General features: G+C 38.8%; 1 protein-coding gene across 5 annotated transcripts; it reads right to left on the bottom strand.

The window, feature by feature from the left end:
• Positions 1-248: 248 nt before the first annotated feature.
• LOC111874842 (transmembrane protein 165) lies at positions 249-26577 on the bottom strand. Of its 5 annotated transcripts, XR_002844622.2 has the most exons (9): positions 26353-26577; positions 26030-26266; positions 23529-23754; positions 19791-19966; positions 19513-19701; positions 16388-16493; positions 15816-16029; positions 2502-2692; positions 249-421 (listed from the first exon to the last, which is right to left on the bottom strand). XR_002844622.2 is itself a non-coding variant. In XM_023870677.2 (7 exons), the coding sequence occupies exons 2-7, from the start codon at positions 26183-26185 to the stop codon at positions 15956-15958; spliced, it is 927 nt and encodes a 308-aa protein (XP_023726445.1). In that variant the 5' UTR covers positions 26186-26266; positions 26353-26577; the 3' UTR covers positions 14942-15955. The 5 variants fall into 5 exon arrangements, 2 of the variants coding, with proteins under 2 accessions (XP_023726445.1, XP_023726446.1); XR_002844623.2 differs by lacking the exon at positions 2502-2692; XR_002844621.2 differs by lacking the exon at positions 249-421 and having other exon boundaries at positions 1850-2692.
• Positions 26578-26835: the final 258 nt, after the last annotated feature.

Here is a 26835-nt window from a genome sequence, read left to right as displayed (position 1 = left end):
TTAACATCTGAAATACTGTTTATGTTAAGTTTTCTAGAACATCGATCAAGTGTGTAAAATCAAGGTAAAGCTGTCTTTGTGCTTAACTAATTAAACATTATGCCACGAAGATGTATGAGGGAGCAGATGTATAGATCCACATGTTCTTGAACTTGGCACTAGTTGGAGGAGTGTTCGCCTCATGCCCAGCAGCTTTACCCCCAAAGGAAGAGTGCCCAGTGTCAATTGGATAAGAGGCTGGGTGAGCCCCCAGATCCAGTCTGGACAATATGGAGTGGTGAAAAATCTTGTCCTTACCAGGACTCGAACTCTGACACCTCAGCTGCACAGCCCATAGCCATCCGCAATGCTGACTGCACTATCAGGCTCCACAAAGATCTAGGGCAGCCGTGTCAAACATGCGGCCCCTCAACTTTCAGAGCTAATTGATATTAAAATCAATATTAAAATTTTAGTAGAGATATTTTGTAAAGACAATTTTCCAACAGACCAGAAGACAAGAAGTCTCATGCAGACATAAATTAGCAGGCTGCAGGAAATTCAATGTTTTGCTATTTCTAATATAATTTCTTGTGTAGTCTCTCTTGTTACATATTGAAAAGCTGTTTGATACTTGTCAAAAATGGCATTCTCTTGCTTTTTAAAACTGTAAGATATGTGACTTTAGGTAATTATATTGAAATTATTTCCAAATAATAAATAGAATTAAATTTCCTTGTATCAAAATCTAATGTATATTTCTATTTTGAAGTGCGGCCCTGGACTATTATTTATAGGGCTGAGGTGGCCCTCTGTACGAGTTGAGTTTGACATGCCTGATCTAGGGTGTTTGGGTAAAAATTACTCAGATTATTTGAATCTGAGAGAGACGTAAAAGAATTATGGTGACCATTACATGAGGAGCTTCATAACTTGTACTCTTCATCTATTGTTGTTAAGGAGATTAAATCAAGGAGTTTTAGATGGACACAATATGTAGTATACACAAGACAAATAGAAAATGTATACACTTTTGCAAGAAAATATCAAGGGTCAAGAAACTACCTAAGAGATCTAAGTATAGATGGAAGGACAATACTAACACGAATCTGAAAGAGTCACAGAGCATGAAGGCATAGTATACATTCAATAGGCCCAGAATAGGGTCAATGGGCAGACTTCTTTGACCCTTCAGGTTCCACAAAAGCAGCAAATTAATCTCTTGACAAGCTGAAGAACTAAAATCATTTCAAGTAAAACCCATGAAATGTGAAATTTAATTTGATCATTACTTACATAACTTTTCAGGCCTTCATGATAGTTACTGATAGGATTGTGGTCTTCTGGGTAGCAACATCAAATATTCTGAGATGGACAGCAATATTTCAGACGAATATTTAATTAATTTATGAAATGAATTCATGGAATGAATTATTAATGAACTGTAAATGTTAAAAAAAAAGATATCCCTGTAACAGCCTGTGGAGGCCCATACAGAGTAGGGAGATGTGAAGGCTCCCATATTTTCTAGACACTAGGCTCACAGACTGCAGTGAGGCTGTCAGACTTATGTGTCAGCCACCCTTTACCCCCAGAAAGATTCCTGGTACTCGTTTCTGTCAGAGGCTGAGTCGACCCCATGGATATAGGAACAGGTTAACTGAAATATCCAATGATCTCCTCGGGAATCGAACCCGCAACCTTCCAGCTTGTAGCATAATGCCTCAACCATTCTACCACATGCCCCTCTCATCTCAAAATATTGTAACGTGTCTGGAATCCAGAAGAGTCACTTCTATGGAAACGCTAGAATAGACCGTTGCATAGGAAACAACAATCGCTCTATTGTAGTTCTAACAATAGTCTCCACGGTTATAACAGAGGGTTCATTTGCATAGCAGCGGCCAAGGTTATAAAACGGGGTTGAATGCATTCGAACAGTTAGTCTGGATCCAACCTCCAAAGAAGATAGTTTGGTATTAGCCCCCATAGAAGAAGCAGTCTGTTATAAACCGCCGAAGAAGACAGTCCAGTATTGCCGAGATATTGTAAGCAGTAACACTGCAAGAGCTAATGATTGTAAAGTGTGTAAGGTGAGCAAGTGGAATAAATCCGCTATATCAAACACCATGGTGTAAACTTATTTGTAGTGTGATACACACAACACGCTACAATATTTCTGTATCGCAGCAGCCTGTCACTTTTAGTGTACAGAAGTTATTTTTAAAGTTACTCATAACACAGCATATTACTCCTACACTTGTTGAAATTGCTTATTAATTACTATGTTATTTCAACATTATGCTGGCTGTCACATTAATTAGCAGAACATGACTCAGCTATCATGTGTCACCTTCAGGTTTCATGTATTTTATATCAATAGGTGGAAATTACTTTTCAGAACTTCGTGAAAGCTCCACAGTTGAACGAGGTTGACACTCCCAAACAGCAGAAAATCCCAGGGGAATGATCAATACATGTTAAGACTAAATTATTATAACCTAAAAACGTTAAAGTTGTACCTGTGCTTAATTAATTAAGCACCACAACATGAAGACATGGGGATGTTGAGGTATTGCTCCATCATTCTTCACTTCAGCACCAAATGGAGGTGAGTGGTCAGCATCACAGCACAGCTACTTTATTCCCAAGGGGAACAGCCCCAGTATCTATAGCACAGGAGGCTGAGTTGACCCCAGAGCCCGTCTGGACACTGTGGAGAAGAGACAAATCGATTGCCTCTGGCACAAATTGAACCACAGCTGTCCATCCATCAGCACATCCCCATATCAACTGACGCGTTCCTTCACTTTACAACAGATAGCAGCACACACACCCCAGAAAGATCAGACACACAGAATGCCTACAACGACAAGTGACACTCAACTAGACCAAAAGCATAGAAATACATACCAATGGGGCTCATAAGTATAAAAAGAAAATAACAAAGGGACACAAAACGCAACAAATAACATCTATTAATATATTTTGTATATTTCAGATAAATATAAGATATTGCCACACCAATATCCATACGAACTACAAAATATAACACACATAAGTAAATACAGTAACTATCAGAATTTGTGAAAATTAATAATAATAATAATAATAATAATAATAATAATAATAATAATAAAATCATTACTACAACAAACACTTTGAAATATTTTAACTTAGGATATAATTAATCTTATTTACATTGAAAATAAAGTGTAGCAATTTTAACAAAGTTGGACAGCTGTCTGAAGATGGGTGAGTAGGACCAAACCACGTAGCAATTTTTAATATTAAATTTAATTTTATTTTTAAGTGAAGGAATAATTGTAAACAAAGTTGCATTTAAGAAGCAAATGAGTGTGTTTAAGTGATACATTAATGCAACAGGATGCTGCAATACAATATTGGAAAGAAGAGGCTTTCACATTACTCATCTCTGTGGCTGTTTGGCTGTCACCCGAGGGTGTTGCGAGTTTTTCTGTGAAATCACATTTACTCCATAACAGGCTTAGTGTTCCTAGCAGGTACATCTACGGGAGGACATTCCAGTCAAAAGAGTTAAAACAAAGTATGATAAAACCAGTAAAGTTATCCCTGTACTTAACTAATTAAGCTCTACGCCATGAAGGCATACGGGGAAGTGGACTTATAGAATCACATTTTCTTGACCTCGACACTAGTTGGTGGTGAGTGGTCATCTTCAAGCCCCTGCTGCTTTAACCCCAGGGGGAAGAGCCCCTCCCATACCCATTGGATATGAGGCTGGGTGGGCCCCAGAGCCAGGCTGGATGACGTGGTGAAGAGAAAATTCTTCATCCTACCGGGACTCGAACTCCAACCCCTTGGTCGTCCAGCCCATAGCCAGTCCCTATACTAACTACATTATGCCAGCTCCTGTTAAAACAAAGTATGCTGAACTAAGTAGATAGAATCAGCCTGCTTGTGTCCTATTATGCAAATTGGTACACTCTCATTTCCATTGTCAATTACATTTTATGAGTAAAATATTGAATGCACAAACATACAAAACTAGTAACCAGCAACAACAACACTCGTGTTTCAGACATAAATACCCAGCAGTAACAAACAGTGAACATATACAAAACTTCACACAGTCCGCAAAATCATGGACAACTGCCTGAAAACGGCTATAGTATAATTAAAATATGCAGTTCTGCTAATTAATCTGATGTCCAATGTTGTCGTGAAATGACATAATTAACAAACACAAATATGACAATAACACCTGAATGTGTGAAAATACACCCATGAATAAGATACTGTAACATGTTTGGAACAGGTACTTCCATGGTAATGCAATAACAGTGAGCCGTTGGGTAGACAACGCCATAACGACAAACGAATCTCCCCAGAGATGGACAAACGAAGACTCATTGCGTAACAGGGGATTGTCGAAATAGGAGTAACGGAACCATGAGGAATGATGTCTGGTATCAGATCCGCATAACGCCTATATAAGCAGAGTTAGTTAGACCTGAGGGAAGAGACAGTCTGGGGATAGCCGCCACTGAAGACAGTCGGGATCCAGCCACAGCCAAGGATAGTTGAGACATCACATTGAAGTATTGGGCCAGAAGTCAGGTGGTACTGCAAGTGATAATAATTGTAAGGTGTGTAAGTGTGTGTGTCCATTAAAGATTCACTAAATCCGAGACCCACATGAAGTTATTTGTCGCGTGACATACCCAACACGTGACAACTGGTGTCATAAGTGGGATCAGTTCGGATTAATTGGATCGATTTTAAAAGACTGGACTTGCATACATGACCAACAAGATCGAACTTGAAACACGAAAACCACCAATAACACGAGAAATGGAATCACAACAAATGGTGGAAATCCTGCTGGCCATGCAAGAAGAAGTGAGAAGTAACCAGGCCAAGGCACAGACCGGCCACAAAGAGTTGCTGGCCAAACTGGAGGCTGACAGACAGGCCAACATGAAAGCATGGCAAGAAGAGATGGCCGCCATGAGACACAAAAGGGTGAACGACAACCACGATGAGATGTTGGCCTGCCAAGAGATGGAGGCACGTCAAGATGAGAAAGCCAACCTCACTGGACAGGAAACCTGAGGCGGCACAGAAAGAAGAGGTCCCCAAAGTAGACGCCAAAGTAGTGCCGGTCAGAGAACCGAAGAAGAAAAGGCGTAGGGACCAAAAACTGGCCGCAGAGCGCCGCCACCAGAAACCGAAACATTCAACATGGGAAAATTGTGAACCCCAGAAGAAACTGGCCGTCGCCCGCAGAGGGACAACACACCATGAGAAAGTGGCACGGAAAACACCAATAGACAAGAGGATGTCTATCGTGCAACAGAGGCATGACGCAAGAGAGACATCGTGAAAAAGAACCTTACTCAGGGAGCTGGTGGATTCCTGAGGGGGTGACTGGTCATGGCCGACAAGAAGATGACCCGCTGTGCAAATGTAGCACAGCACAAGAGACTCAGATCTCAGGGAGATCAGTTGGAGTCATGCACAAGTCCATGTAAGGATGTGTCGAAAAGGACACAAGAAAAACCTGAACGCAGGAGGACAATAAGGCAGCTGAGGAAGCAATTCAAGGCATGTGCAAGTGCACAAGGAGACGTGCTGCGCGGAATCACAACAAATACAAATGTCAAAAATTGGACACTGTGGAGGGGTCGACCCCCTCCAAAACGAAAAAAGGGAAACGGCCCGTATGGGAGGAAGTGGTAACACAGAAGCACCAGCCTCCCCAGCAAGGCTGAATGAGGAAAGAATAAAAGTGGCGAATGAATGTGAGACAACAGAATCAACAACCGCTGGACCACGGAAGTGCTCGGGGCGAGCACTCTGGGAGAAAGGGGGTGGATGGAAGAACCGAACATCAGACCAAAGTAGGGCTGAGGTACCACTAAGAAGGTGAACACCTGAAAGAAAGGAAGAACCTTTAGGCTGTTCTGGGATGAACAACCTTTAGAAGGGAGCAATGTAATGTGTTTGGAGTAGGTACTTCCATGGTAACGCAATAACAGTGAGCAGTTGGGTAGACAACGCTATAACGACGATCGAATCTCCCTGGAGATGAACAACCGAAGACTCACTGCGTAACAGTGGACTGTTGAAATAGTAGTAACGGAACCATGAGGAATGATGTCTGGTATCTGGTCCGCATAACGCCTATATAAGCAGAGCTAGTTAGACCCGAGGGAAGAGACAGCCTTGGGATAGCCGCCACTGAAGACAGTTGGGATCCAGCCGCGGCCAAGAGTAGTTGACACATCGCATTGAAGTATTGGGCCAGAAGTCAGGCAATACTGCAAGTGATAATAATTGTGAGTGCCCAATAAAGATTCACTAAATCTGAGACCCACGTGAAGTTATTCGTTGCGTGACATACCCATCACATGACGATATATTAGAATAATCTCATATAAAAATGTTGCTAACATCCAATTATTTTGAAATATTACAAAATTATAATTTATGTCAGGGCCACCTCTATGACAGCAATGTTCATAAACATGATCCTATAATTTAACCAAAACAACAACAGACTCTTGAACATCCCTGCTAACTAAAAAAAACATAAATGAATGTGGAAAATCCGCATAGGAAACCAAACTGTTTAAATGTATACACATATATTTATATGAGTATCTACTTGAGTTTCGTAGCGTACAGACATGTTCGAGTGCTCCAACAGTCAAAAGCGCCGCGAAGATAAGTGACCCAAAAAAAAAACGTGTGATAAGTGACAAGTGTGTTGCCGGTAGGCAACGGATCACTTCCTAAATTTAAATCTGCCAACAAAATGAGTCAGCCTGTAATGACAAGCAACAATTATTGTGCTCCGCAAAATGTACAATCGATTCCTTCAACAAGCTTTCAGCAGCAACCACAACAATAATATAAACAGTAGCCATATACATACAGGATGATGTCAGCTAGTGAAGATGAATCAGACATGGGTACAGTAAATGTAAATGAATGGCAACAAGTGATAAACAACAAAAGACCAAAAATCAATACAAGGCAAACATATATCGCAAATACAGATATAACAATAAGCAATAAATTTAATCCACTGCCAATTGAAGAAAGCGCTAACCAGGCCAATCCAGAAAACAAAACTCCAAAACCCCCACCAATATTTATATATGGGGTAATAAACTATAACAAAATGGTAAATAAATTGACAGAAATTATTGAACAAGAGCAATATTCTACTGAAAGCATGGCAAACAATACCATAAAAATTAATTGTACTACATCCGAAACATACCGGAAACTGGTAGCATTCCTAAAAGGGAATAATATAGTACACCATACATATCAACTTAAGGAGGAGAGAGCATACAGGGTGGTCATAAAATATTTACACTACTCAGTAAATACAAAAGAAATCGAAAATCAGTTAACAAAGATGGGACATAAAGTCAGGAATGTCATTAATGGCAGACACAGAGTTACAAAGCAACCACTGAACATATTTTTTGTTGACTTGGAACCAGCAAGTAATACTAAAGATATTTATAATATTAATATGATACAAAACAGAACAGTTGTAATAGAACCACCATGAAGGAATAAAGGACTAACACAATGCTTTAGATGTCAGCAGTACAGACATACCAAGACATACTGCAATAGACCCTTTGTTTGCGTAAAGTGTGGAGGCCCACATAGTACCGCAAGTTGTAAAAACCAAACACCACTCCTGCTAAATGCGCCCTATGCGATTGCTCGCATTCAGGCAAACTACAAAGGATGTGAGTTCTATCACAGCCTCATCAAAACAGATAACGCAAACAACAGACAAAATGTTCAACAAAACCCTACAGTAAACATGCACAATCCAAATTCCCTAGTGACACCCGAAATACCTAAACCAACAACAAACAATGCATACAGAAACGCTAGTTACACAGATGTAACATGAGGAATTACATATAACAGCCAACAAGAAGAAGACACCTCACCCATAACCTTACACAGATTTCTTGAAGAATTGAAGAACATGTTCAATCAGCTTATCCAGCAGAATACTATGATATTAAACATGTTATCAACTCTACTAATTAAATCCCACAGTGGCTAGTTTCTAAAAATAGCCCTTTGGAATGCTAACAGTCTACTACAGCATAAAGATGAAATTAAAACATTTCTAGATCACAATGCAATAGACATACTGTTGGTAAGCGAAACCCACTTTACTGACAGAACATACTTCAGGATATCCCATTATAACGCATACTTTGCCAATCATCCGGATAACATTGCACATGCAGACACTGGAATATTTATTAAAAATAACATAAGCCATTATGAATTACCAAAATTTGAAGAAAAAAAAACTTCCTACAAGCTACAGCAATTAAGGTAAAAATGAAGGCATGTGAACAGTAGCTGCGGTGTACTGCCCACCTAGGCATAATACCAAAGAAGATAACTTGAATTCTTCCGAACACTGGAAAATAAGTTCATCGCAGGGGGTGATCACAACTACAAAAAACACACTATGGGGATCTTGCTTGACCACAACCAATGGTAGAGAGCTGTCGAAAATAATACAAAACCAACAGTACTCATTCCTGTCAACCGGAACCCCTACCTATTGGCTAGTGACCCAGATAAAATCCCAGATCTATTAGATTTTTATATTACAAGTGGCATCTCTACATCCTATATGGATATAATCCCTAGTTATGACCTTTCATTGGACCACACATCCGTAACAGCTACTATCAGTACTGAAGTAGTCAATAAAAAACCACTCCCAGGCTTCATAACAGAAGAACCAACTGGACTGATTATCGAATAAAAATAGAAGAAGCCATTAACTTAAACATCAGTCTTAAAGGCCCTGAAGAACTAGACATAGCCCTGACTAACTTCATTAACATTCTTAAAGAAGCAGCTCTACACGCCACTCCAATTTCAACTACACAAACAAGAAGTATAAATGTAAGATAAATATCCCCACTGAAATCAAAAAACTTATAGCAGATAAAAGAACGGCTAGGAAGACATGGCAACTGAGTCATGCCCCATCAGACAGAACTGCATATAACAGGGCCACCAATAAGTTATGAGCGGAAATCAAGAAGTCCAGAGAGCTGACACCACACAATTACCTCAGAAACCTCAATCGCTATGACAACTCCATTTGGACGCCAGTGAAGTCATCCAAAAAACCTATAGTTCTTGTATTGCATTTAAAAATCCAGATAGAAGGTCATCCAGAATGATGGGCTTGTAGCGATAAAGAAAAAGCAGAACTCTTCGCGGCATACTTATCGAAAGTCTTTACACCTAACGGCAGTCATCCTGATCAAGAGATAGAGGACGATATTACCACATTACTGCCAAATATTAAGACAATAAAACTATTCAGCCCAAAAGAGATCAAAGAAGAAATTAGCTTCTTAAACATCAAAAAAGCACCTGGTACTGACAAAATCATGAATGACAAAATGATGAAAGAGTTGCCAAAAAAAGGGATTGGTCATGCTAACATACATCTGTAATGCTGTGCTAAGACTTAGTATTTGACTGAAACAATTGAAAACAGCAGAAATTATCTTGATACGAAAACCTGGAAAAGACCCAAAAGAATTATCTTCGTATCGTCCAATAAGCTTACTGTCCATAATAAACAAACTATTTGAGAAGCTCATACTTCGGAGACTAAATATGGACCTAAAGCCAGATGAATGGATGCCTCCACATCAATTCGAATTTAGGAAGTATCACTCCACAATACAACAAACATATAGAATCATCCATAAAATAAATCAAGCATTAGAAGACAAACAATACTGCACGTCAATATTTATAGATGTAAGCCAAACCTTTGATAAGGTTTGGCATGATGGACTCCTATTCAAGATCAAAAAGGTGCTCCCTATAAAATACTTTAGAATACTCAAGTCATATCTGTCTGACTGAAAATTCTGAACACGAGTTAACGAGGAGGTATCCAGCAACTTCACCATCCAATCTGGAGTCCCACAAGGGAGCGTTTTAGGCCCGATATTATATGTGCTATTCACAACAGATCACCCAATGACTACTTACGCTACAACAGGGACATCTGCTGATGACACGGTCATTCTTGCCAGCCATGATGATCCAGTAACTGCCTCGCAAAGACTACAAAGTCATCTAGACCAATTACAAACTTAGTTAAAAAAGTGGTCAATCCACATTAATGAAACCAAATCTATACAGGTCACCTTCACAACGAGAAAAGAGCAGTGCCCAGCCATACACATAAATAATACTGTAATTCCACAATCATCAACAGTAAAGTATCTTGGACTCCACCTGGATTCCAGGCTTAATTGGAAGCAGCATATAGCCAAAAAAAGAAAACAAATAGACCTACATTGGATCACTGGAAGTAAATCTAGCAGATCGTTAGATAGTAAAGTACTTCTTTACAAGACAATCATAAAGCCTATTTGGACCTATGGAATCAAACTATGGGGATGCGCCAGTAAATTGAACATAGCCATAATGCAACAAAGGCAGTCCAAAATACTGTGAATGGTCACAAATGCACCTTGGTACGTGACTAATCAGACCCTACATNCTCAATGTATCATTCATCAAAGAAGTCATCCAAGAAAAAAGCATAAAACATCATGATAAACTAGGACACCATAGCAATACATTACTGCAGCTCCTACTGGAACAACAATGAAGAAGGTTAAAGAAATTATGGCCAGCAGATCCACTTGATGGTTGAAGAGGATCTCTCATTGGAGGAGCCCACATCATGATACAATAAGCACACGAGGACGGTGTTTAAATTAGCAAATTAGCTTAAAGAATGTATTTAATTCTGATTGCTAATAAATATATATACATCAGGAAACTGTTCATGAATTTACAAATTCTGAGGACTTCCTTTTGTGCTTTATACTTTTCTCATTCCTGGCTTATTAAAGACTGAGCATGTAACACACTAATAACATACGCATGCAAAAAACAAAATGTGTTTGTTAACATTCAAAATCAGTCTTTGCTATATGTACAGTATCACCTACTTAAACCTTAAAAAACTATACACTTTGCCCACAGAGTATAATTATTATGAGTGTCATGTGATTTCAGAATAAACCATGATTATTTCAGCACTACAGAGTTTATGGAATTTGTTCATCATTGCATATTCTAAAAGAATACTTTTTGGAAACTGGATGTGTTTCCATCCTTCGGTAAAATAGTAGGGAGCACCTACTCAGTTGGGTCCTTTAAAAAGGGTCTGACATTAGCTCTTTCTAACCCCACCCTTTCATCTGAGGATGGTAACATTTTTCAAAATACCATGTTCATTTTGAATATGAGATGATACACAAAGTCCAAAAACTCAATAATCTGAATGTCATATACCACTCTCAAAACCCCTTAGAAATGAGCAATTATTTTCCTTAAGCAGTATTGATAGACTGATCTTTGTGATGGAGATTGTGCTGCTTTCAGTCATGTATGAACTGAACTTATAAAGATCAATTTCAGGCATCAAAAGGGTAAATTGTACAAAGTCTGACGTCTCCCATCTTCGGGATGAATTAATAAGGAGGAGTTCAGCATTTTATATCAAATATTTTAACATTTTAGCGTTTTAACTTAAAAATAGGTTCGGATGAAAAGTGAGAACTTGAGAGTGTACTCAACTATCTTAGCATATTTTGTGCTTTTACACGTCAACATATCGTAGCAGCGTCCAAACGACAAACATAATTGTGAACATCAAAAAACAGCGACAGTGTTTCCATAATTATAGCAAGTGCCTCTGATGATGGTTGTGTTAAACCGAAACATGTACGGCAGAAATAATAATAAAAAAAGTGACCTACAAATTGTTACACTCGACGGACTTTCTATTAACTTTGTGATTGATAGTGTAACGGACCAAAATGAAACAATTCAAAAAAAAAAACCAATTCAAAATGGTAAATTGTAACTTATCTCCAGTCACTTGAAGTATACAAGAAGCTTACATTGGTATCGCATTGGTTTGACTACAGGGTTACTTCTTTCAGAAACTGTTCTAGGCCACATGCAATTAATAATCATGACATATAAACAAATGTTTCTATGAATGAACTGCATGTATTACTTCGAAATAGAAGTTTTAGCTCCTACACAAAAGAAAAAATTAAATACTCAGGACAGAATGGCCGATAAAATAATATCAAATTGATGCTACAATATAAACCGAAATGAGAGCAAGACCAAGGAGGACTTTGGAAATGATAGAATGAGTATGAGGGGTTCAGTCAGTTTTGATTAGCAACACCATGAAATGAGAAAGACAAAGATGTTAATATAAAATAACATCATAAATCATATATGCAAACAAGGATGCAAAGGAAAATCTGATGGATTTAATATCACTTTCTTCACTACATTACACTCTGACATTAAATCATTTCAACCACAAATAAATATTTATTAACAATTTACTTATATTTATCTGGAATAAGAAAGTTTGTACCTTCTCATAGTAAGAACAGAAAAGAAAACTGATATGGTCTTAATTTTTGCTGTTTGAGGCAAAAGATTAGGGTTCCAAAGCATTGAAAAGCCAGCCCACTATAAAATGGTATCATTAACCATGAAGAGAAATAAGTTTAGCTACAAACTGCCAACAACCTGAATACCTTCATGTTATTTCAAATTTCTGTCAGTGTTTAAACTTTTACTGATGGCTCTAAATGTTTCTTTCCTGAAAATCCAGTTATGATCTTCTGGTCTCTCTGGTCACTAACAAAGGTGAAGAAATCTGTTTCTAAGATAGGAGTATCCATAGGACAAAATTTTACTTAGACCTGATGACAGGAGGCAGGACTCTTTTCAATTCTGATGACAAGATAAAGGCATTAACCAAAATATCAGACTTGCAGCATAAAATTAATTCTGAACAGCAGCAAAGGCCTCGCATTATCCATGCTCTTAAAGTTGTTACTTTTTCAGAGATGACAAATGAAGACAGTATGAGGAAAAATTAATACTCCATTTGGCTGGTCTCAAACCCCAGACTTCTGGCATGGGAGCCCAGAACATTAACGCTTAATCACCAGCTCCATCTACATTGTCACACACAAACACCCTCTGCCTGCTGAAGTTGGCACTAACTTCGCTGACAAGAGGCGGTCGCTCAGTCAGTATAGTTCACTTGTGGGCTACAGGCCACAGAGTTTATTTTTGTTTGTATGGACAGGGTTACGAAATAAATCACATTTCATCACACAGTAAACATGCATAATTATCAAATTTTCCAATAATTAATTCTGTTGTAGCTGTAATTCTCATGACTGAATCTAAGATTTCTGACATAAATTACTGCACATCCTCACAATGCGAATCTTTGGGTTACACAATTATAAAATTTGGCAATAAAATTCATGATACAAATCATAAATTTGCGCTTACAGAAATCCTGGATAAATATGACAATTTTGAAATATAAAATGCAAAACAATAACAAATCCAGCCAAAACTATACTCTTATCACACACACACACCTACACGTGACAGTGATGCAACAGAATAAGTGCCTAGCCTATGCGCTGGTCAGTGATGGAGGAAAATGAGTGGTGGTGTGGTTACTATTCCAATTTTATTTCAGACTGAGCAATGTGTTACCCTTACTTAAGAAGCCTGAAAAGTGGAAATTATTAAAACTGTGCATCTGCTAATGTTTCTGACAGGTAAAAAAGTGTGTTTCTAGCATAACTGTGGGCCAGAAAAATTTCCATATGAATTCACATTAACTTGTAACAAGGGAGTCTACTGAAAAGTGCAGTTCACATTATGAATTTTCAATACACAGACATGTTTTCAAGACAACATCCCTTCCATAACACTGCAGCACTGCTATCTATGTAGAAAAATAAATATATAGGCAGTCCTGCTTGGTTCTCTGTCCCTGTGCTTAACTAATTAAGTGATAAACCATGAAGGTGTATGGGGAAGTGGATGTAAAGATCCACATTTTCTTGATCTCGGCACTAGCTGGAGATGGGTGGTCAGCTTCATGCCCGGACTGCTTTACTTCCGGGAAAAAAAAAACCCCAGTACCCATTGGATAGGAGGTTTGGTGGACTCCAGAGTGAGTCTGGATGACGTGGAGAAGAGAAAATTCTTTACAATGCTGGGATTCAAACTTCGACCCCTCAGTTGTCCAGCCCATAGCCAGTCACTATACCAACTATGCTAACTTACTTACTCTTGGAGCTGAGCCCTTCTTGAGGAGCTGCCATTTGTGCAGCTACTCAAGAATTTCTCAGCAGTTTCTGGAACCTGAAGGTTCATTACCATGGTCACAAGAGCCCTTCACTGGTCCCTATCCTGAGCCACATCAATTCAATCCATATCATCCCATCCTATCTCTCTGAGATCCATTTTAATATTATTCACCCACTTATGCCTTCGTCTTCCCAGTGGTCTCTTTCCTTCTAGCTTTCCCACCAATATCCTATATGCATTCATTTTCCCCCCTATTCGTGCTACATGCTCTGCAAACCTTGACTTGATCATTCTAACTTTACTTGGAGAAGAGTACAAGTTATGAAGTTCCTCATTATGAAGTTTTCTCCAACCTCCTGTCACTTCATCCCTCTTCGGTCCAAATATTCTCCTCAACACACTGTTCTCAAACACCCTCAGTCTATGTTCCTCCCTTAATGTCAGAGACCAAGTTTCACACCCATACAGAAACACAGGCAAAATTATAGCTTTGTATATTCTAACGTTTGTTTTTGGACAGCAGACGAGAAGACAAAAGGTTCTGGACTGAATGGTAGCAAGCATTACCTGAGTTCAATCTCCTCTTAATTTCCTCCTGAATCAGGTTTTGATTAGTTATCGTCATTCCCAAATATCTGAACTGTGCCACAGTTTCAAAACATGTGTTTCCTATATTTATGTCATGATTTTGCCCTGCATTTTGGTGATGAAACAGCAACATATACTTAGTTTTCTTTGTGTTTACTTGCTTGCTCAATAGTAGAGTGAATTTACCGACTACACATCATGTTTTTATTACACATTATCACTAAATGTTTCAAGCTTAAGAGGTCATCTTCAGGTGTATGAACACGGCTGTATAATTACACACGGTCACATATGCTAAACTGAACTTAAATTATAATAAAGAGTGTGCACTTGGGAACAAAGTAATGAACCTTAAAATTCCATAAAAGAGAAAATTCCAAGTTGCCAAGCAACTGTTAATCTCTGAAAGAGATGGAATTAGTCAATCACAATTCAGAACTTGTGACGCTGTTCAAGGTGTGAATCTTCTGAAGGACTGTGTTGACATAAATCCTTTATCTCACATTACAGGTGTATCAGGTTCGAAAAACATGAGTGCAAAAATTGACTTCCATCCCTAAGATACATTCCCCAAAAAGGTACAAAAGTAAACACTAATTCAGATTTAATACGATGTGAAGTAGGCAATGTAAGCTTCCGAGAATTTTAACAAAAACAAATATTAATAATACTTTGGCACATTTATTTTTATAAAACAAAATGACATGACCTCTGAAACTCACTTCGACTCCTGGAAAACACATGAAAATAATATTACATTTCTTTAAAAGCATGATATTAAAATGTAAATGTGCATGACACTCCCCACTTGTAAGGGACACACAATATGGGCAAGCTACAGCAAAACTACACATGTTCATACCAACCTATTTATCATGACACGAACATAACTGAACATATCACAATCATAACATATTACTTCAGTCTAAATTTTAAAATATAATAGCTTAATACCTTCAAATTTCAGCCATCATTAAGCAGATGAAACTCAGACTTACATGCACCAACTGTTCACATCAGGGCAAAGTCCATTACAATCACTTGAGACTATCAAGGCAGTCATTGAGCAAACTTCAAACAATACTGCTCAGATCAGCATTAAGCTCCGTTAAGTGACAGCTGTTATGACAAGTACTTCTTATTTTTCATTCGGATCAAAGAATAATGCCGTAATAGCAAACAACAGGAACACTACACCACCAATCAAGGTCACTGAAAAAGAACCAGAGAAAACACATTTAACCTTAAACACAGATACTGAGAATACAATTAGGTGTTTGAGAACAATAAGATCTGGACCTAAGAGAGAGGAATTAACAAGATACCAGAGAAAATTTTATAAGGCTACAAAATTTTAACCTACTTGGGTTGCCTATTGATACATAAGAATTAAATTTCAATTTACAACATAGAAATTAAGATTAAAAAATAGTAACTTTTGCATATTCTACAAATATTGATACACCTCAAAGTAGGCCTAATGTACATATTAATTTATTTACATTAAAAAAAAACTAACTCAGTGAGATAGCATACAACATTTGGCAGTTCAGACAATATGCCCACTCACCTGTTCGGACAGATATCTTCTGAGCGATAAATCGCCCTCCCACAACTGCAAGCCCTGTACAAAGGGCATGACCAAGAATTCCTCCAACTGTGACACCTATCACATCCTAAAACAGAGATATAACCTGAAACATTATATCACATAACCTGGATTTTACATCTGTTTCCACAGATACAAAGTGTACCAGGAAAAAACAAAAGATTACAGTAACAGATGGACAAAACCCAAATGCTGCACCAGTATCTAGTGACAATGTGTGGTTTGTACAGATACAAAAAAAAAGGGGGGGGGCATAACATCAAAGATATTCAAAATCATTTATCCTTGTTCTGTTTCCAATCTATATTATGCACATTTATCCAGCTATACTTCCTTTGAGCTTATGAATAAGATTCTTATGGCGCAAGGTTCCCATCCTACCATACAACCCCCAACCAGGAAGGCCAGGGAACACTCTTCATCTGATGCCTATCCTTTGACCTTACCACCATGGGTTGCTCTAACAGGAGCTTACATTCCCGCCAGCATCACTCTCAGGGTCACTGGGATTCACAGACCTCCTCAACACATCAAGGTGTCAGTTAGTGAGGAGGAACAAGTAAATAAGTTAAATTTTCTGGGATGTTACAACTCACATTTGTAAAAAAATATATAAAACACAAAATTAAAAGATTTAACTGTCTGGCACTATAGAAGAAACTTGAAAAATAAAATGGACACCCAGATGAAGTTGTATAAAACTATGGAAGTAAGAGGTGGATTATATGGGTCATGATGCACAGGAACAAAAGTAATTACATGCTGCCTAGATGTGATTCTTTAAATCAGTGATTTGAATAACAAAATGAAATAAAATCAAGAAAGATGATATTAGGAATAAATTACGCGTGGAAAGACTGAATTACATTGTCAATAAATACAGACAAAACTGGAAAAACTACATACATGTGACTGAAAAAAGAATTCCCAGACAAATGGTGGACTATAAGACTTCAGGAAATATGAAGCTGTGGACAACCCAGAAAATGACGGCAAGACCAAACTTAAAGAACTGCAACACGCCCTTGGGCCTAATGCTTGGTACAGAAGAAAGAAATCTGAGATTATTACCATGACTTTAAAAACAGTGTCTAGATCATGGGTCTACAGAGTTTTCAAAATTCTAGGAGCCAGAAGAGAAACTCAGGTAGAAGTTTCACAGTTGCAGTGCATGGGGAAACCCACCCCCTCCAAAATAATAATAATAATAATAATAATAATAATAATAATAATAATAATAATAATCCAAATAAGAACAGCATATTTTAATTTGAAGCCTTAAAACATGTAACCAACCCCAGTATTTAAGGTCTGTTTTGTGGCAGACTGTTGAAACATTGGAATGCATGTCTGATTCTTGTTCTGGGCACGAATGTACTAGGTGGTTCAAATATGACCGGGACTGATCTTTTGTAATCAAGCTGCACTGTGCAGCAGCTGTGCGACCTTGAGAGAGTGAAGCCACAACCTCCACCCTCCCTCCTGTTAGGGTTAGAACCTGTTCAGTCCTGTCTAGAAGTTGCTAGAATGATGAGTGAACAGAAGGTACCGTGGAGCGTGGAACAACGCATTGTGATCAAATTCCTCCTTGAAGAAAACGTCCTGTCCACTGAAATTCACCAGATTCCAACAACAGTATGGGGAAGAGTGTCTCTCACGGACCTGTGTGTCTGAGCGGTGTAAGTGCTTCAGAGAGGGCAGAGAGGTCGTGGAGAATGAACCGCATGATCGTCGGCCGTGAACATCCGTCACCAAGCCAAACACTGATCATGCAGACGCACTTAATTGTGAGAATAGGCGCATCACTATCAAGGAACTTTGAGAAATGCTGTCCATCAGTGTTGGTAGTGTAGAAGACATCATGAAATACCACCTGCACTATCGCAAGGTGAATGCACGGTGGGTACCACACACTTTGACGGACGTGAACAAAATGGTGCACATGCAAGTTGTCAGTGGTCTCCTACAGCAGTTTGAAGACGAAGGTGATACATTTTTGAAGTCTATAGTGACCGCCGATGAAATGTGGGTGCAATATTTCATTCCCGAGTCATAGCAATCATCACACGAGTGGCAGCATACCAGTCCTCCCAAACCCAAGAGAGCATGGAGGAGCCGTACGGCAGGAAAAGTGATGGCAACGTTCTTCTGGGACTGGCAGGGGGTTATCCATGTAGACTTTCTGACAGATGCCAGAACAGTCAATGCAGCTTATTACTCAGACCTCCTGGCAACAGACATGAAGGAAAAGATCCGATCCAAGCGGAAGAGAGGTGGAAATGCCGATTTCTCAGATTTCTGTCATTCAAGACAATGCACGCCCCATACGGCCAAAACAACAATGGAAACCCTCCGGAAATTGAAATGGAACCTTCTGACACATCCACCGTACAGTCCCGACTTGGCACCAAGTGATTTCTACCTGTTCGGAAGGCTCAAATCAGACTTGCAAGGCATGCGGTTTATGGACGACACCGTCATCCAGAATGTTAGGGAGTGGATATGCCGCCAACCACAAAACTTTTTTGAAAAGGGCATCAGGATGCTTCCAGAACATTGGAAAAAATGTGTTGACTCCAGAGGGGAATACGTTGAAGACTGACATGTGCAAGTAAGTGTTTGGCAATTTTGGTTTAAAAAAAAAAATCAGTCCCGGTCATATTTGAACCACCTTGTATATGCACATATCTGCCTTGCTGTCCTAGACAACTCTAGATTGAAATCTCATCCTACAGTTCCTACCAAATGATTAAATAGTTAACAGTTTAATAATTAATTCTCAATTATTATGAGTAAGCAAGCTGACTCAAGTAATAATAATTCGAACTTGTATTCAGGAGTTGCCAATTTCAAATTCTGATCAGAACACCAAGTATCTTGACAGCCATTATTGCTTCCTTCCACAACGTTCCCAATTCATTATTCATTACCATCCAATCATGCAACAATATGTAGCTTGAGTTACTGACATTGTGGTTAAATAAACTACAATTAAACTGCAAATATAAGTCTGAAGAGACCAGACAGCCCAGTCCCTTAAAGATGAAGGAGAAGTTATAATTCTGTCACAATTAATAACAACTTACCTCTCTAGTTGCAAGAATCATTGTGGTCAACTGAGAACGATCACCCCACTCAGCTAAAAATGTAAGTGTGAAGGCCTGAATAAAAATTCTAGATATTAATGATAATATAGTCTTTGCAGGTTTTACAGATTTTCTAATAACTCCAGACTCTGGGTCTTGAACTAAGGATGCCGACGCTTCCTTCTCATACTGTAAATAAAGAAAATATTACATTGTATCTCAATTTTAAGACTAATATTCACATACTCCATTAGCTGTCACAGAAAAGCAACTGATACCTCATCCTCTCTTTTCCGCAAATCCGATTGCACCTCTTCAAACTCCTCCTGTGCTTCATTTGCGGACATGTAATAACCTTCTTTTAACATCTTTAGTCCAAAAATGGCGAAAAGCGCAGTGGAAATATAATATGTGTAGGCACGTGGAATTATGGTTGCTGCCCAGCCAAAAACAACTGGAAAGAGTAAAATAAAACAGAAATAACAGTTCCACAATATCCCACATGCAAATTCATAAACAGCAAACACAGTCATAAAAATCCTGATTAATTTAGGATTATTTGAACCACAACAATACAACCTTATGCTTAGGAGAAATGATCCTGAAGTAATGTTAATGGCATGTAAGGAGTGTAATGAAATAAAATTAAATGCCCCTAATACATATGAAAACTAAAACATAAAGTAACATGAAATTCTAAGCAAACTCATAAATGCAATTATCCTATTGCACACATGTAATTGTAGTCCTACAGAAGTTACTATTATTACTCCATTTTATTCTATTTTATTTTTGTGAAAATTACATTTTTAAGCATAGATTCTGTCTCCATTGAATATAACCTCCACTTTCTACATAACCATCATGTTTATAATTACTGGCTTATAACCAATATTTCAGACATTGTATGTAGGTATGTTTATGATCTATTGAAACAAAATTTCACATGCCTAGCTCTGAAAATTCATTAGTTATCACAAACAAACTGATAGCCAAAGTAAATATATTGTGACATGTTGACCCCTACCTCCCCAGCGGTAACGTAACGCTCGCGTTCTTACGGTAATAGGCGAGTTCCCGCCCCGCCACTCCCCTCCGCGGTGACGTCACCGAGGGATATCGCGGTCGCTAGGCAACGCGAGTCAACAGCGGCGACGTTACGATAGTAACAGCGGTGACCTCCGCTAGCGTTACATAGCAACACAGCGCCAGGCAAAGAGGGTGCCTATTACGTGGCCGTTTTCCCGTATTGTCCGATCGAGGCTACATAGGGAGCAGCGAAGGCTATTCACAGTCAGTTCTAGTGCGTTACCACCGAGTTGTGCAGAGTTGTACTGAGTTGGACTAGTGAGTTGTACTAAGAGTTGTACTGAGTTGTACTGAGTCAGTCAGCGAGTCCTGGACCTATCGTCGAGTTAGCCAGCAACCAGTCAGTTGTATTGTGGCATTTGGAGTGTACTAATTGTGATACTGCAGGTAGCAGTAATCGTCAGATTGTAATTTGGGTGATTGTATGAGCGAATGTGAAATAAAACTCGCTACATCGAATACATCGAGAATTTATTTGTCGCGATATACAGCCGATACGCGACAATATTGTAACGTGTTTTGTTACTGAAGACGCCGTAGAGATTGTTAATTGGTTTATTCAACAACCTACAAGTAACAGCTACAATTAATTATGACAATGTTGCGGGGTTTCACAATTTATAACCCTATTCACAAATCAAATCACTCTATTGTCAGTAGTCTACACGTTTTCACAGTACGGGAGCTATATAAGTGTCACTGTGTTACACACTCCCGATTAATTCTCAGTTTTCACAAACTGTCACTGATTATCACACTTTTACTCGTTCACTGCTGACTGGAGAACTGTCTTCAGCCGCTGATACACTTTAACTGACAACAACACCTGAACTCGACGACAGCCACATTTCAACTCCCTTCGTAGACAGTGTGGTTCACTTATATAGTCGCAGCGCCCACCTGTTACGCAATCGGTACCGCTGTTGGCTGTTACCCATGTCATAGCTGCGTTGCGTGTTACGTCACCGTGGAGGGGGGGGGAATGGAGCGCTGACGCAACATGTCACAATATGCATGGCTGCTTCATTATTTTACATTCTTTAAAGAAATTACATGAACAATAGTTGCATATTTTTCAAAGATCTATTACCATACATCACTTCAAGCCCATAAATTTAGTGACACTAGTGTCAGGCATTATTAGATGGAAAGATGATGTAAGGGAAGACCTAAAGGATTTAGGAATTTACAACTGGATAACTCACAGACAGGACAGAAGTAGTTGGAAGGAAATTGTTGAGTTGGCCAAAGCGTTCAAGAAATGAAGCTGTCGAGCCTCATGAAGAAGATGAAGAAGTGTCAGGCCCACTTAACAAATTTGTACATCTTCCACATTATTAGTCACTGCAGGAAATTAAAAAGTTTGACAACATTCATACCAAGCTCTGTGAAAAATTGGTTAACTGGTGAACAGGGGAGACATACAAACAGAGTGACCTCAGATACCTAAGTTTTTTCCTTAAAGAAAGCAAGTAGGCTTCAAACTGCATTTAAATTAATTGGTATGACCACATTAGGATACTGTGAATATCACCGGACAGGTTGGTCTAGAGGTAATCTTCTATGCTTGCATTTGGAAGGTACCTGGCCAGGACACTGGCTATACTGACAAAGTTTTTCATGGTTTTCATCAGGGCCACCAAGAAAATACCAGGATAGTACCTTAATTAAGCCATGACCACTTCCTTCCAAATCCTTTCCAATTTATCAATCATCCTACCATCTAAAGTACAATATACTGACAGTATCATCAAATAACCTACAAAAAAGAAGACACTATGAATGCTAATTTGACAAGTTCTGAATTTAACAATCTGTAAGAAACAGCAATCTCACTGTTCCATAATCAATAAAAAGTAAAGGTATCCCTGTAACAGGCCATGGAGGCCCATAGGGTTGTGAGACGTCGAGGCTTCCACATTTTGTCAGCCCTATGCACCGGCCGCCCTTTGCCCCCAAGAATATTCCAAGAACATTCCTGGTACTCATTTCTGTTAGAGGCTGAGTAGAACCCAAGGCCATAGAACAAGAAGGATTAGGTCAATTAAATAAATCCAATGATCTCATCAGGACTTGAACCCGTGACCTTCTTGTAGCACAATGCCTCAACCAACTAAGCTACCGTGTGCCCCTACTGTTCCATAATTCCATAAATAAATATTATTCAATTACCAGAAATTTCCATTTTTGAAGGGCCCCAGAATTCAAGATATGTCTGTATTCTCAAACAGAACAAAAGCATTCATTGGGTGAAACCTTAATCCCAATTACACTTTCGTTTCTTTCACCAAAACACACAGGTCCTGACTGTAAAGCGTTGCTGGTAACTCTTGCATTTGTTCTTCTTGTCATTTTGGGGCAAAATATAATACAGAAACATCAATTCCATGAACTCGAAAAACATCTAACCAACCACATGGAGCAGAGTCCTTCTTGAGTAGGTACAAGTTTAGGATCCATTTTAATATTATCTTCACATCTATGCCTAGGCTCTTAAAATGGTCTCCTCTCTTCGGGGGTTTCTACTTGAAAAAGAATAACAATTCAAACATAACGTTATTATGTAAATCAAAATTTGCCTTAACTTTCATAGCTAAAAACAAATTAATAATTTTCTGCCATTGAAACAAGATGTGATCACAAAGTAGGGATGATGAATATGTATATAAATACAGTATCTGAAGTTGAAGCAGATACATCTGACTGCAAACGAATATGAACGGTTATTTGCTCCTTAACCTTCACTGCCTGTGGGTCACAGAATTGTGTCGGCACACACACTGGTTTGGCAGGCCCCAGCAGGTCTAACTTCACACTTTATTACAACACGAATCCCATTACTGCTAAATTCAAATCTATTTGACACAGCCACAGTAGTGGGAGATTTAAATCTGGACAATGAAAGTTACATCATTCATAATTCTTACCTGACAGAATAGTCATGAGTCCCAAGGCAGTAATTGCTCCAACAAACACGGTGAGGCGGGGATGTCGCATTGCCATTATGGCGGCAATGAAGAAAGTTTTATCTCCCAATTCGGACACAATGATAACTGATACAGATGCAATAAATGCATGAATAAAGCCAAGGTTACTTTTCTGCTCATTTTTGTTTCCACTGTTTATGTCGGCAGTTTCTGCAAGATGACCTCTCTGTGAAGTAAGAAATATTAATGATTAAATATTGCTGTAGACAGACATTAGTCATTCCAGATGGCAACATACAACAAACTTTAAAGAAAATAGACCAGCGATACCTGACAATAACACAGTGTAACCAACTGTACAGGTATCGAATATCCTAATTATAACTAACTAACTAACTAACTAACTAAGTTCCTTACCATAACCAGCCAAGTTGAGGGTCTGAGATGAAGCAATAAACTTAACGACCAAGAATGTGATAACATGTTGCCTGGTCACAACTACTGGACACATATGGTAAAGGTAAAGTTGCCCCTTGCCAATCACAGTGGCCACGTAGCCTAAGACATGATCCATCTTCCCCCTGGAGTCATGGGTTCGAATCCCACTTGAGGCATGACTGTCTGTGTGCGTTTATTCTGGGTCTATGTTGTTCTGTGCACAGGCACCGGCATTGCAACTCGCTGATCCCCCATCCAAGGAGTCCTACCGACTGTGTGTAGATTAAGAAACTGAAAATGCGCCCATAAGGGCTCTAGAGCCACAGATAAATAGATAAAGGTAAAGTTGCTTATTTAATTAAGCACTATGCCATGAAGACATATGTGGGAGGTGGAGGTATAGCTCCACCATTCATAACCTTGGAAGTAGATGGGGGTGAGTGGTCAGCTTCAAGTCCCAGCCACTTTACCACCATGGAAACTGCACCCAATACTCACTGGATAGAAGGCTGGACAGGCCCCAGAGCCAGTGTGGACTTTGTGGAGATGAGGAAAATCTTACCCCTGCCAGGATTCAAAACCGAGCAATCCATCTTGTAGCCCGTCGCTATCCTGACTCCCACTGGACATATACCAGAGGTGCATTAATAGTAACGTACTTTCATTTTTATTTATGATTAATTTAATGACATTGTCGGTACCTAACTACACAGCATCAAATGGAAGGATGATCAGTAAATAATGAATTGAAAAGGATTTGGAGGAATTGACTTAAGAGACAGGAAAACCATGCAAAACCTCAGTCAGAGCACCCAGTCTCCAGACCAAGATTCGAAATTGGGACCCCCTGAACAAGAGGAAGAAGTAATGATCACATCATGTTGTTCAGCATACTGTACTCCACCAAATGAGAAACAGAGAGTGAAACAAACTGGGAACTTGTGAACTTTCTCAGAGCTATGTAGCATTTGTGGTTCTCAAAGTGGAGGTTATGAAGAGGTCTATCTTCCAGGATATAACACTGTGTAGTCTGTTATAAATCAGCTAACATTTTGGACAAACACATCAGCTCCATCTTCAGGATCGAAGGATAAGCCAAGCAAGAACCCAGCATGAAGGCAGTAGCAAGCACTTGCTTTATGTTGGTTTCTTGCTCAGCATACTCTTTGACCCTGAAGATGGAGCTGACAGGTTCCTCTGAAATATCAGCTGATTTTCAATGGACAATACAGCATTATATCCCAGAAGATAAAATTCCTCTTTCCTAGAGATGTCTGCAAAGCATGAGAAACATCATTTTATTAAATATTATGAATCAGTAAATAAAATCTAAACGTTTGTGATGATGGTACATTAGTACAAATATTATGTTTCTGGACATTATCCATCATCCTGTTAATATTTAAAAAAACAACGTTTCAGAGACTGGATTCTGTCTCCATCTTCACGGAAAATCTACTCAGTTAGGCCCAATCAATAGAGCTAGTCTCTAGATTCAGACACTTGTACCAACACCAAGATAGGGTATACAAGCCAAGCACAGCACAAACCGTCTGAGAGCCAAGACAAAACATTAAAATATTAAAAACTCTACACATATGAGGCCTTGCACCCAAGAACTATGAAGATAAAAGTCATCACCGGGGGGGGACAAGTAAAAGTTTGCCATACAACTGAAACAGTGATTACAACAGTGTTACATTTCAGTCACAGTTCAACAACATTTTTATGAGATTTTCACTAAAATGAAATTGTCCGTGATCTTATTACTTGGGTAGTATGTCTAATATTGACAGTAAACTTAAAATGAATATGGTGGAATAATGCAGCATAGTTAATAATAAAAATTTCTTACATTTGAATAAAATTTGGCAGAATTCTTCATGCCACTCCAGAGACATCATGCTAAGAAATCTAAGAAAATGAGGGGAAGAAGATGAAATAATGTTAAATCTAAGAGGGAAAAATGATGCTGCCCATAAATGATTATAAAAAACTTGCACATTGTGCGCTATCCCTATTATTATTATAAATGGTTATAAAAATTCTCCGTTGTAACTCACCACCGAAGGCGGATTGTCTGATTTTGCACCATCAGCTTCAACTGGTTCCTTTTCAGCTTGAGCAAACGATGAAAACAGTACAACCAGCACCACAAGCAAAAGAGTTAGTCTTTTAAACGCGTCTTTCCACTGTTTTGCCGATACGATCACTGTCATCCTGACGCTGTATCACAGAAATGCATGGATACTAAAAACTCTTCTAAACGTTATTTAATGTATATCCACGTCATGCAATACCTGGAAAAATTAGTCTTGGTTATACAATCACCTACTAAAGAACGCAGCAATTTAAAATTCTTTGCCCAAGTGACAATTCATCTCACCTAACGTTAATTTGACAACGGTCTTCATGTGTGTTATACACAAATATACAGTGTTTACTTTAATGAGATACAAACCATCTTGTTTAGTGACATGCAGTTATGGAAATTATACACTCCTGTCATCGTAACTTCTCAGTCCTAAACTTTCACTTAGCGACTACGGCAAATCTAGCCCACCTACACGAGCCATGTCCTTCGTTGCAAACGTCATACAAATCGCACTTCCTGCGCATCCTGCTTCCTGCAGCTTCCTACATTAGCGGGATTAGTGGTGACCGGTAGCGTCAGTGGCACCAATAGATACAAATCATTAGTAAAGTCAACAAAGCTAAACGTTTTCTTTACATTACAATCACATATCAAGATTTGTAAAATGAAGTCCCAAGTTATGCTTCCACAGGTAATATCCCGGAATAACTTTGACTATCGGAATTAGTTTTCTAATACAACAGTATTAAAACAATTTATGATCTTATATTGACA

The sequence above is a fragment of the Cryptotermes secundus genome, unplaced genomic scaffold (assembly GCF_002891405.2).
Source record: "Cryptotermes secundus unplaced genomic scaffold, Csec_1.0 scaffold160, whole genome shotgun sequence".
In the NCBI taxonomy this organism is placed as follows: domain Eukaryota; kingdom Metazoa; phylum Arthropoda; class Insecta; order Blattodea; family Kalotermitidae; genus Cryptotermes; species Cryptotermes secundus.
This window is presented reverse-complemented; position numbering and strand designations above follow the sequence as displayed.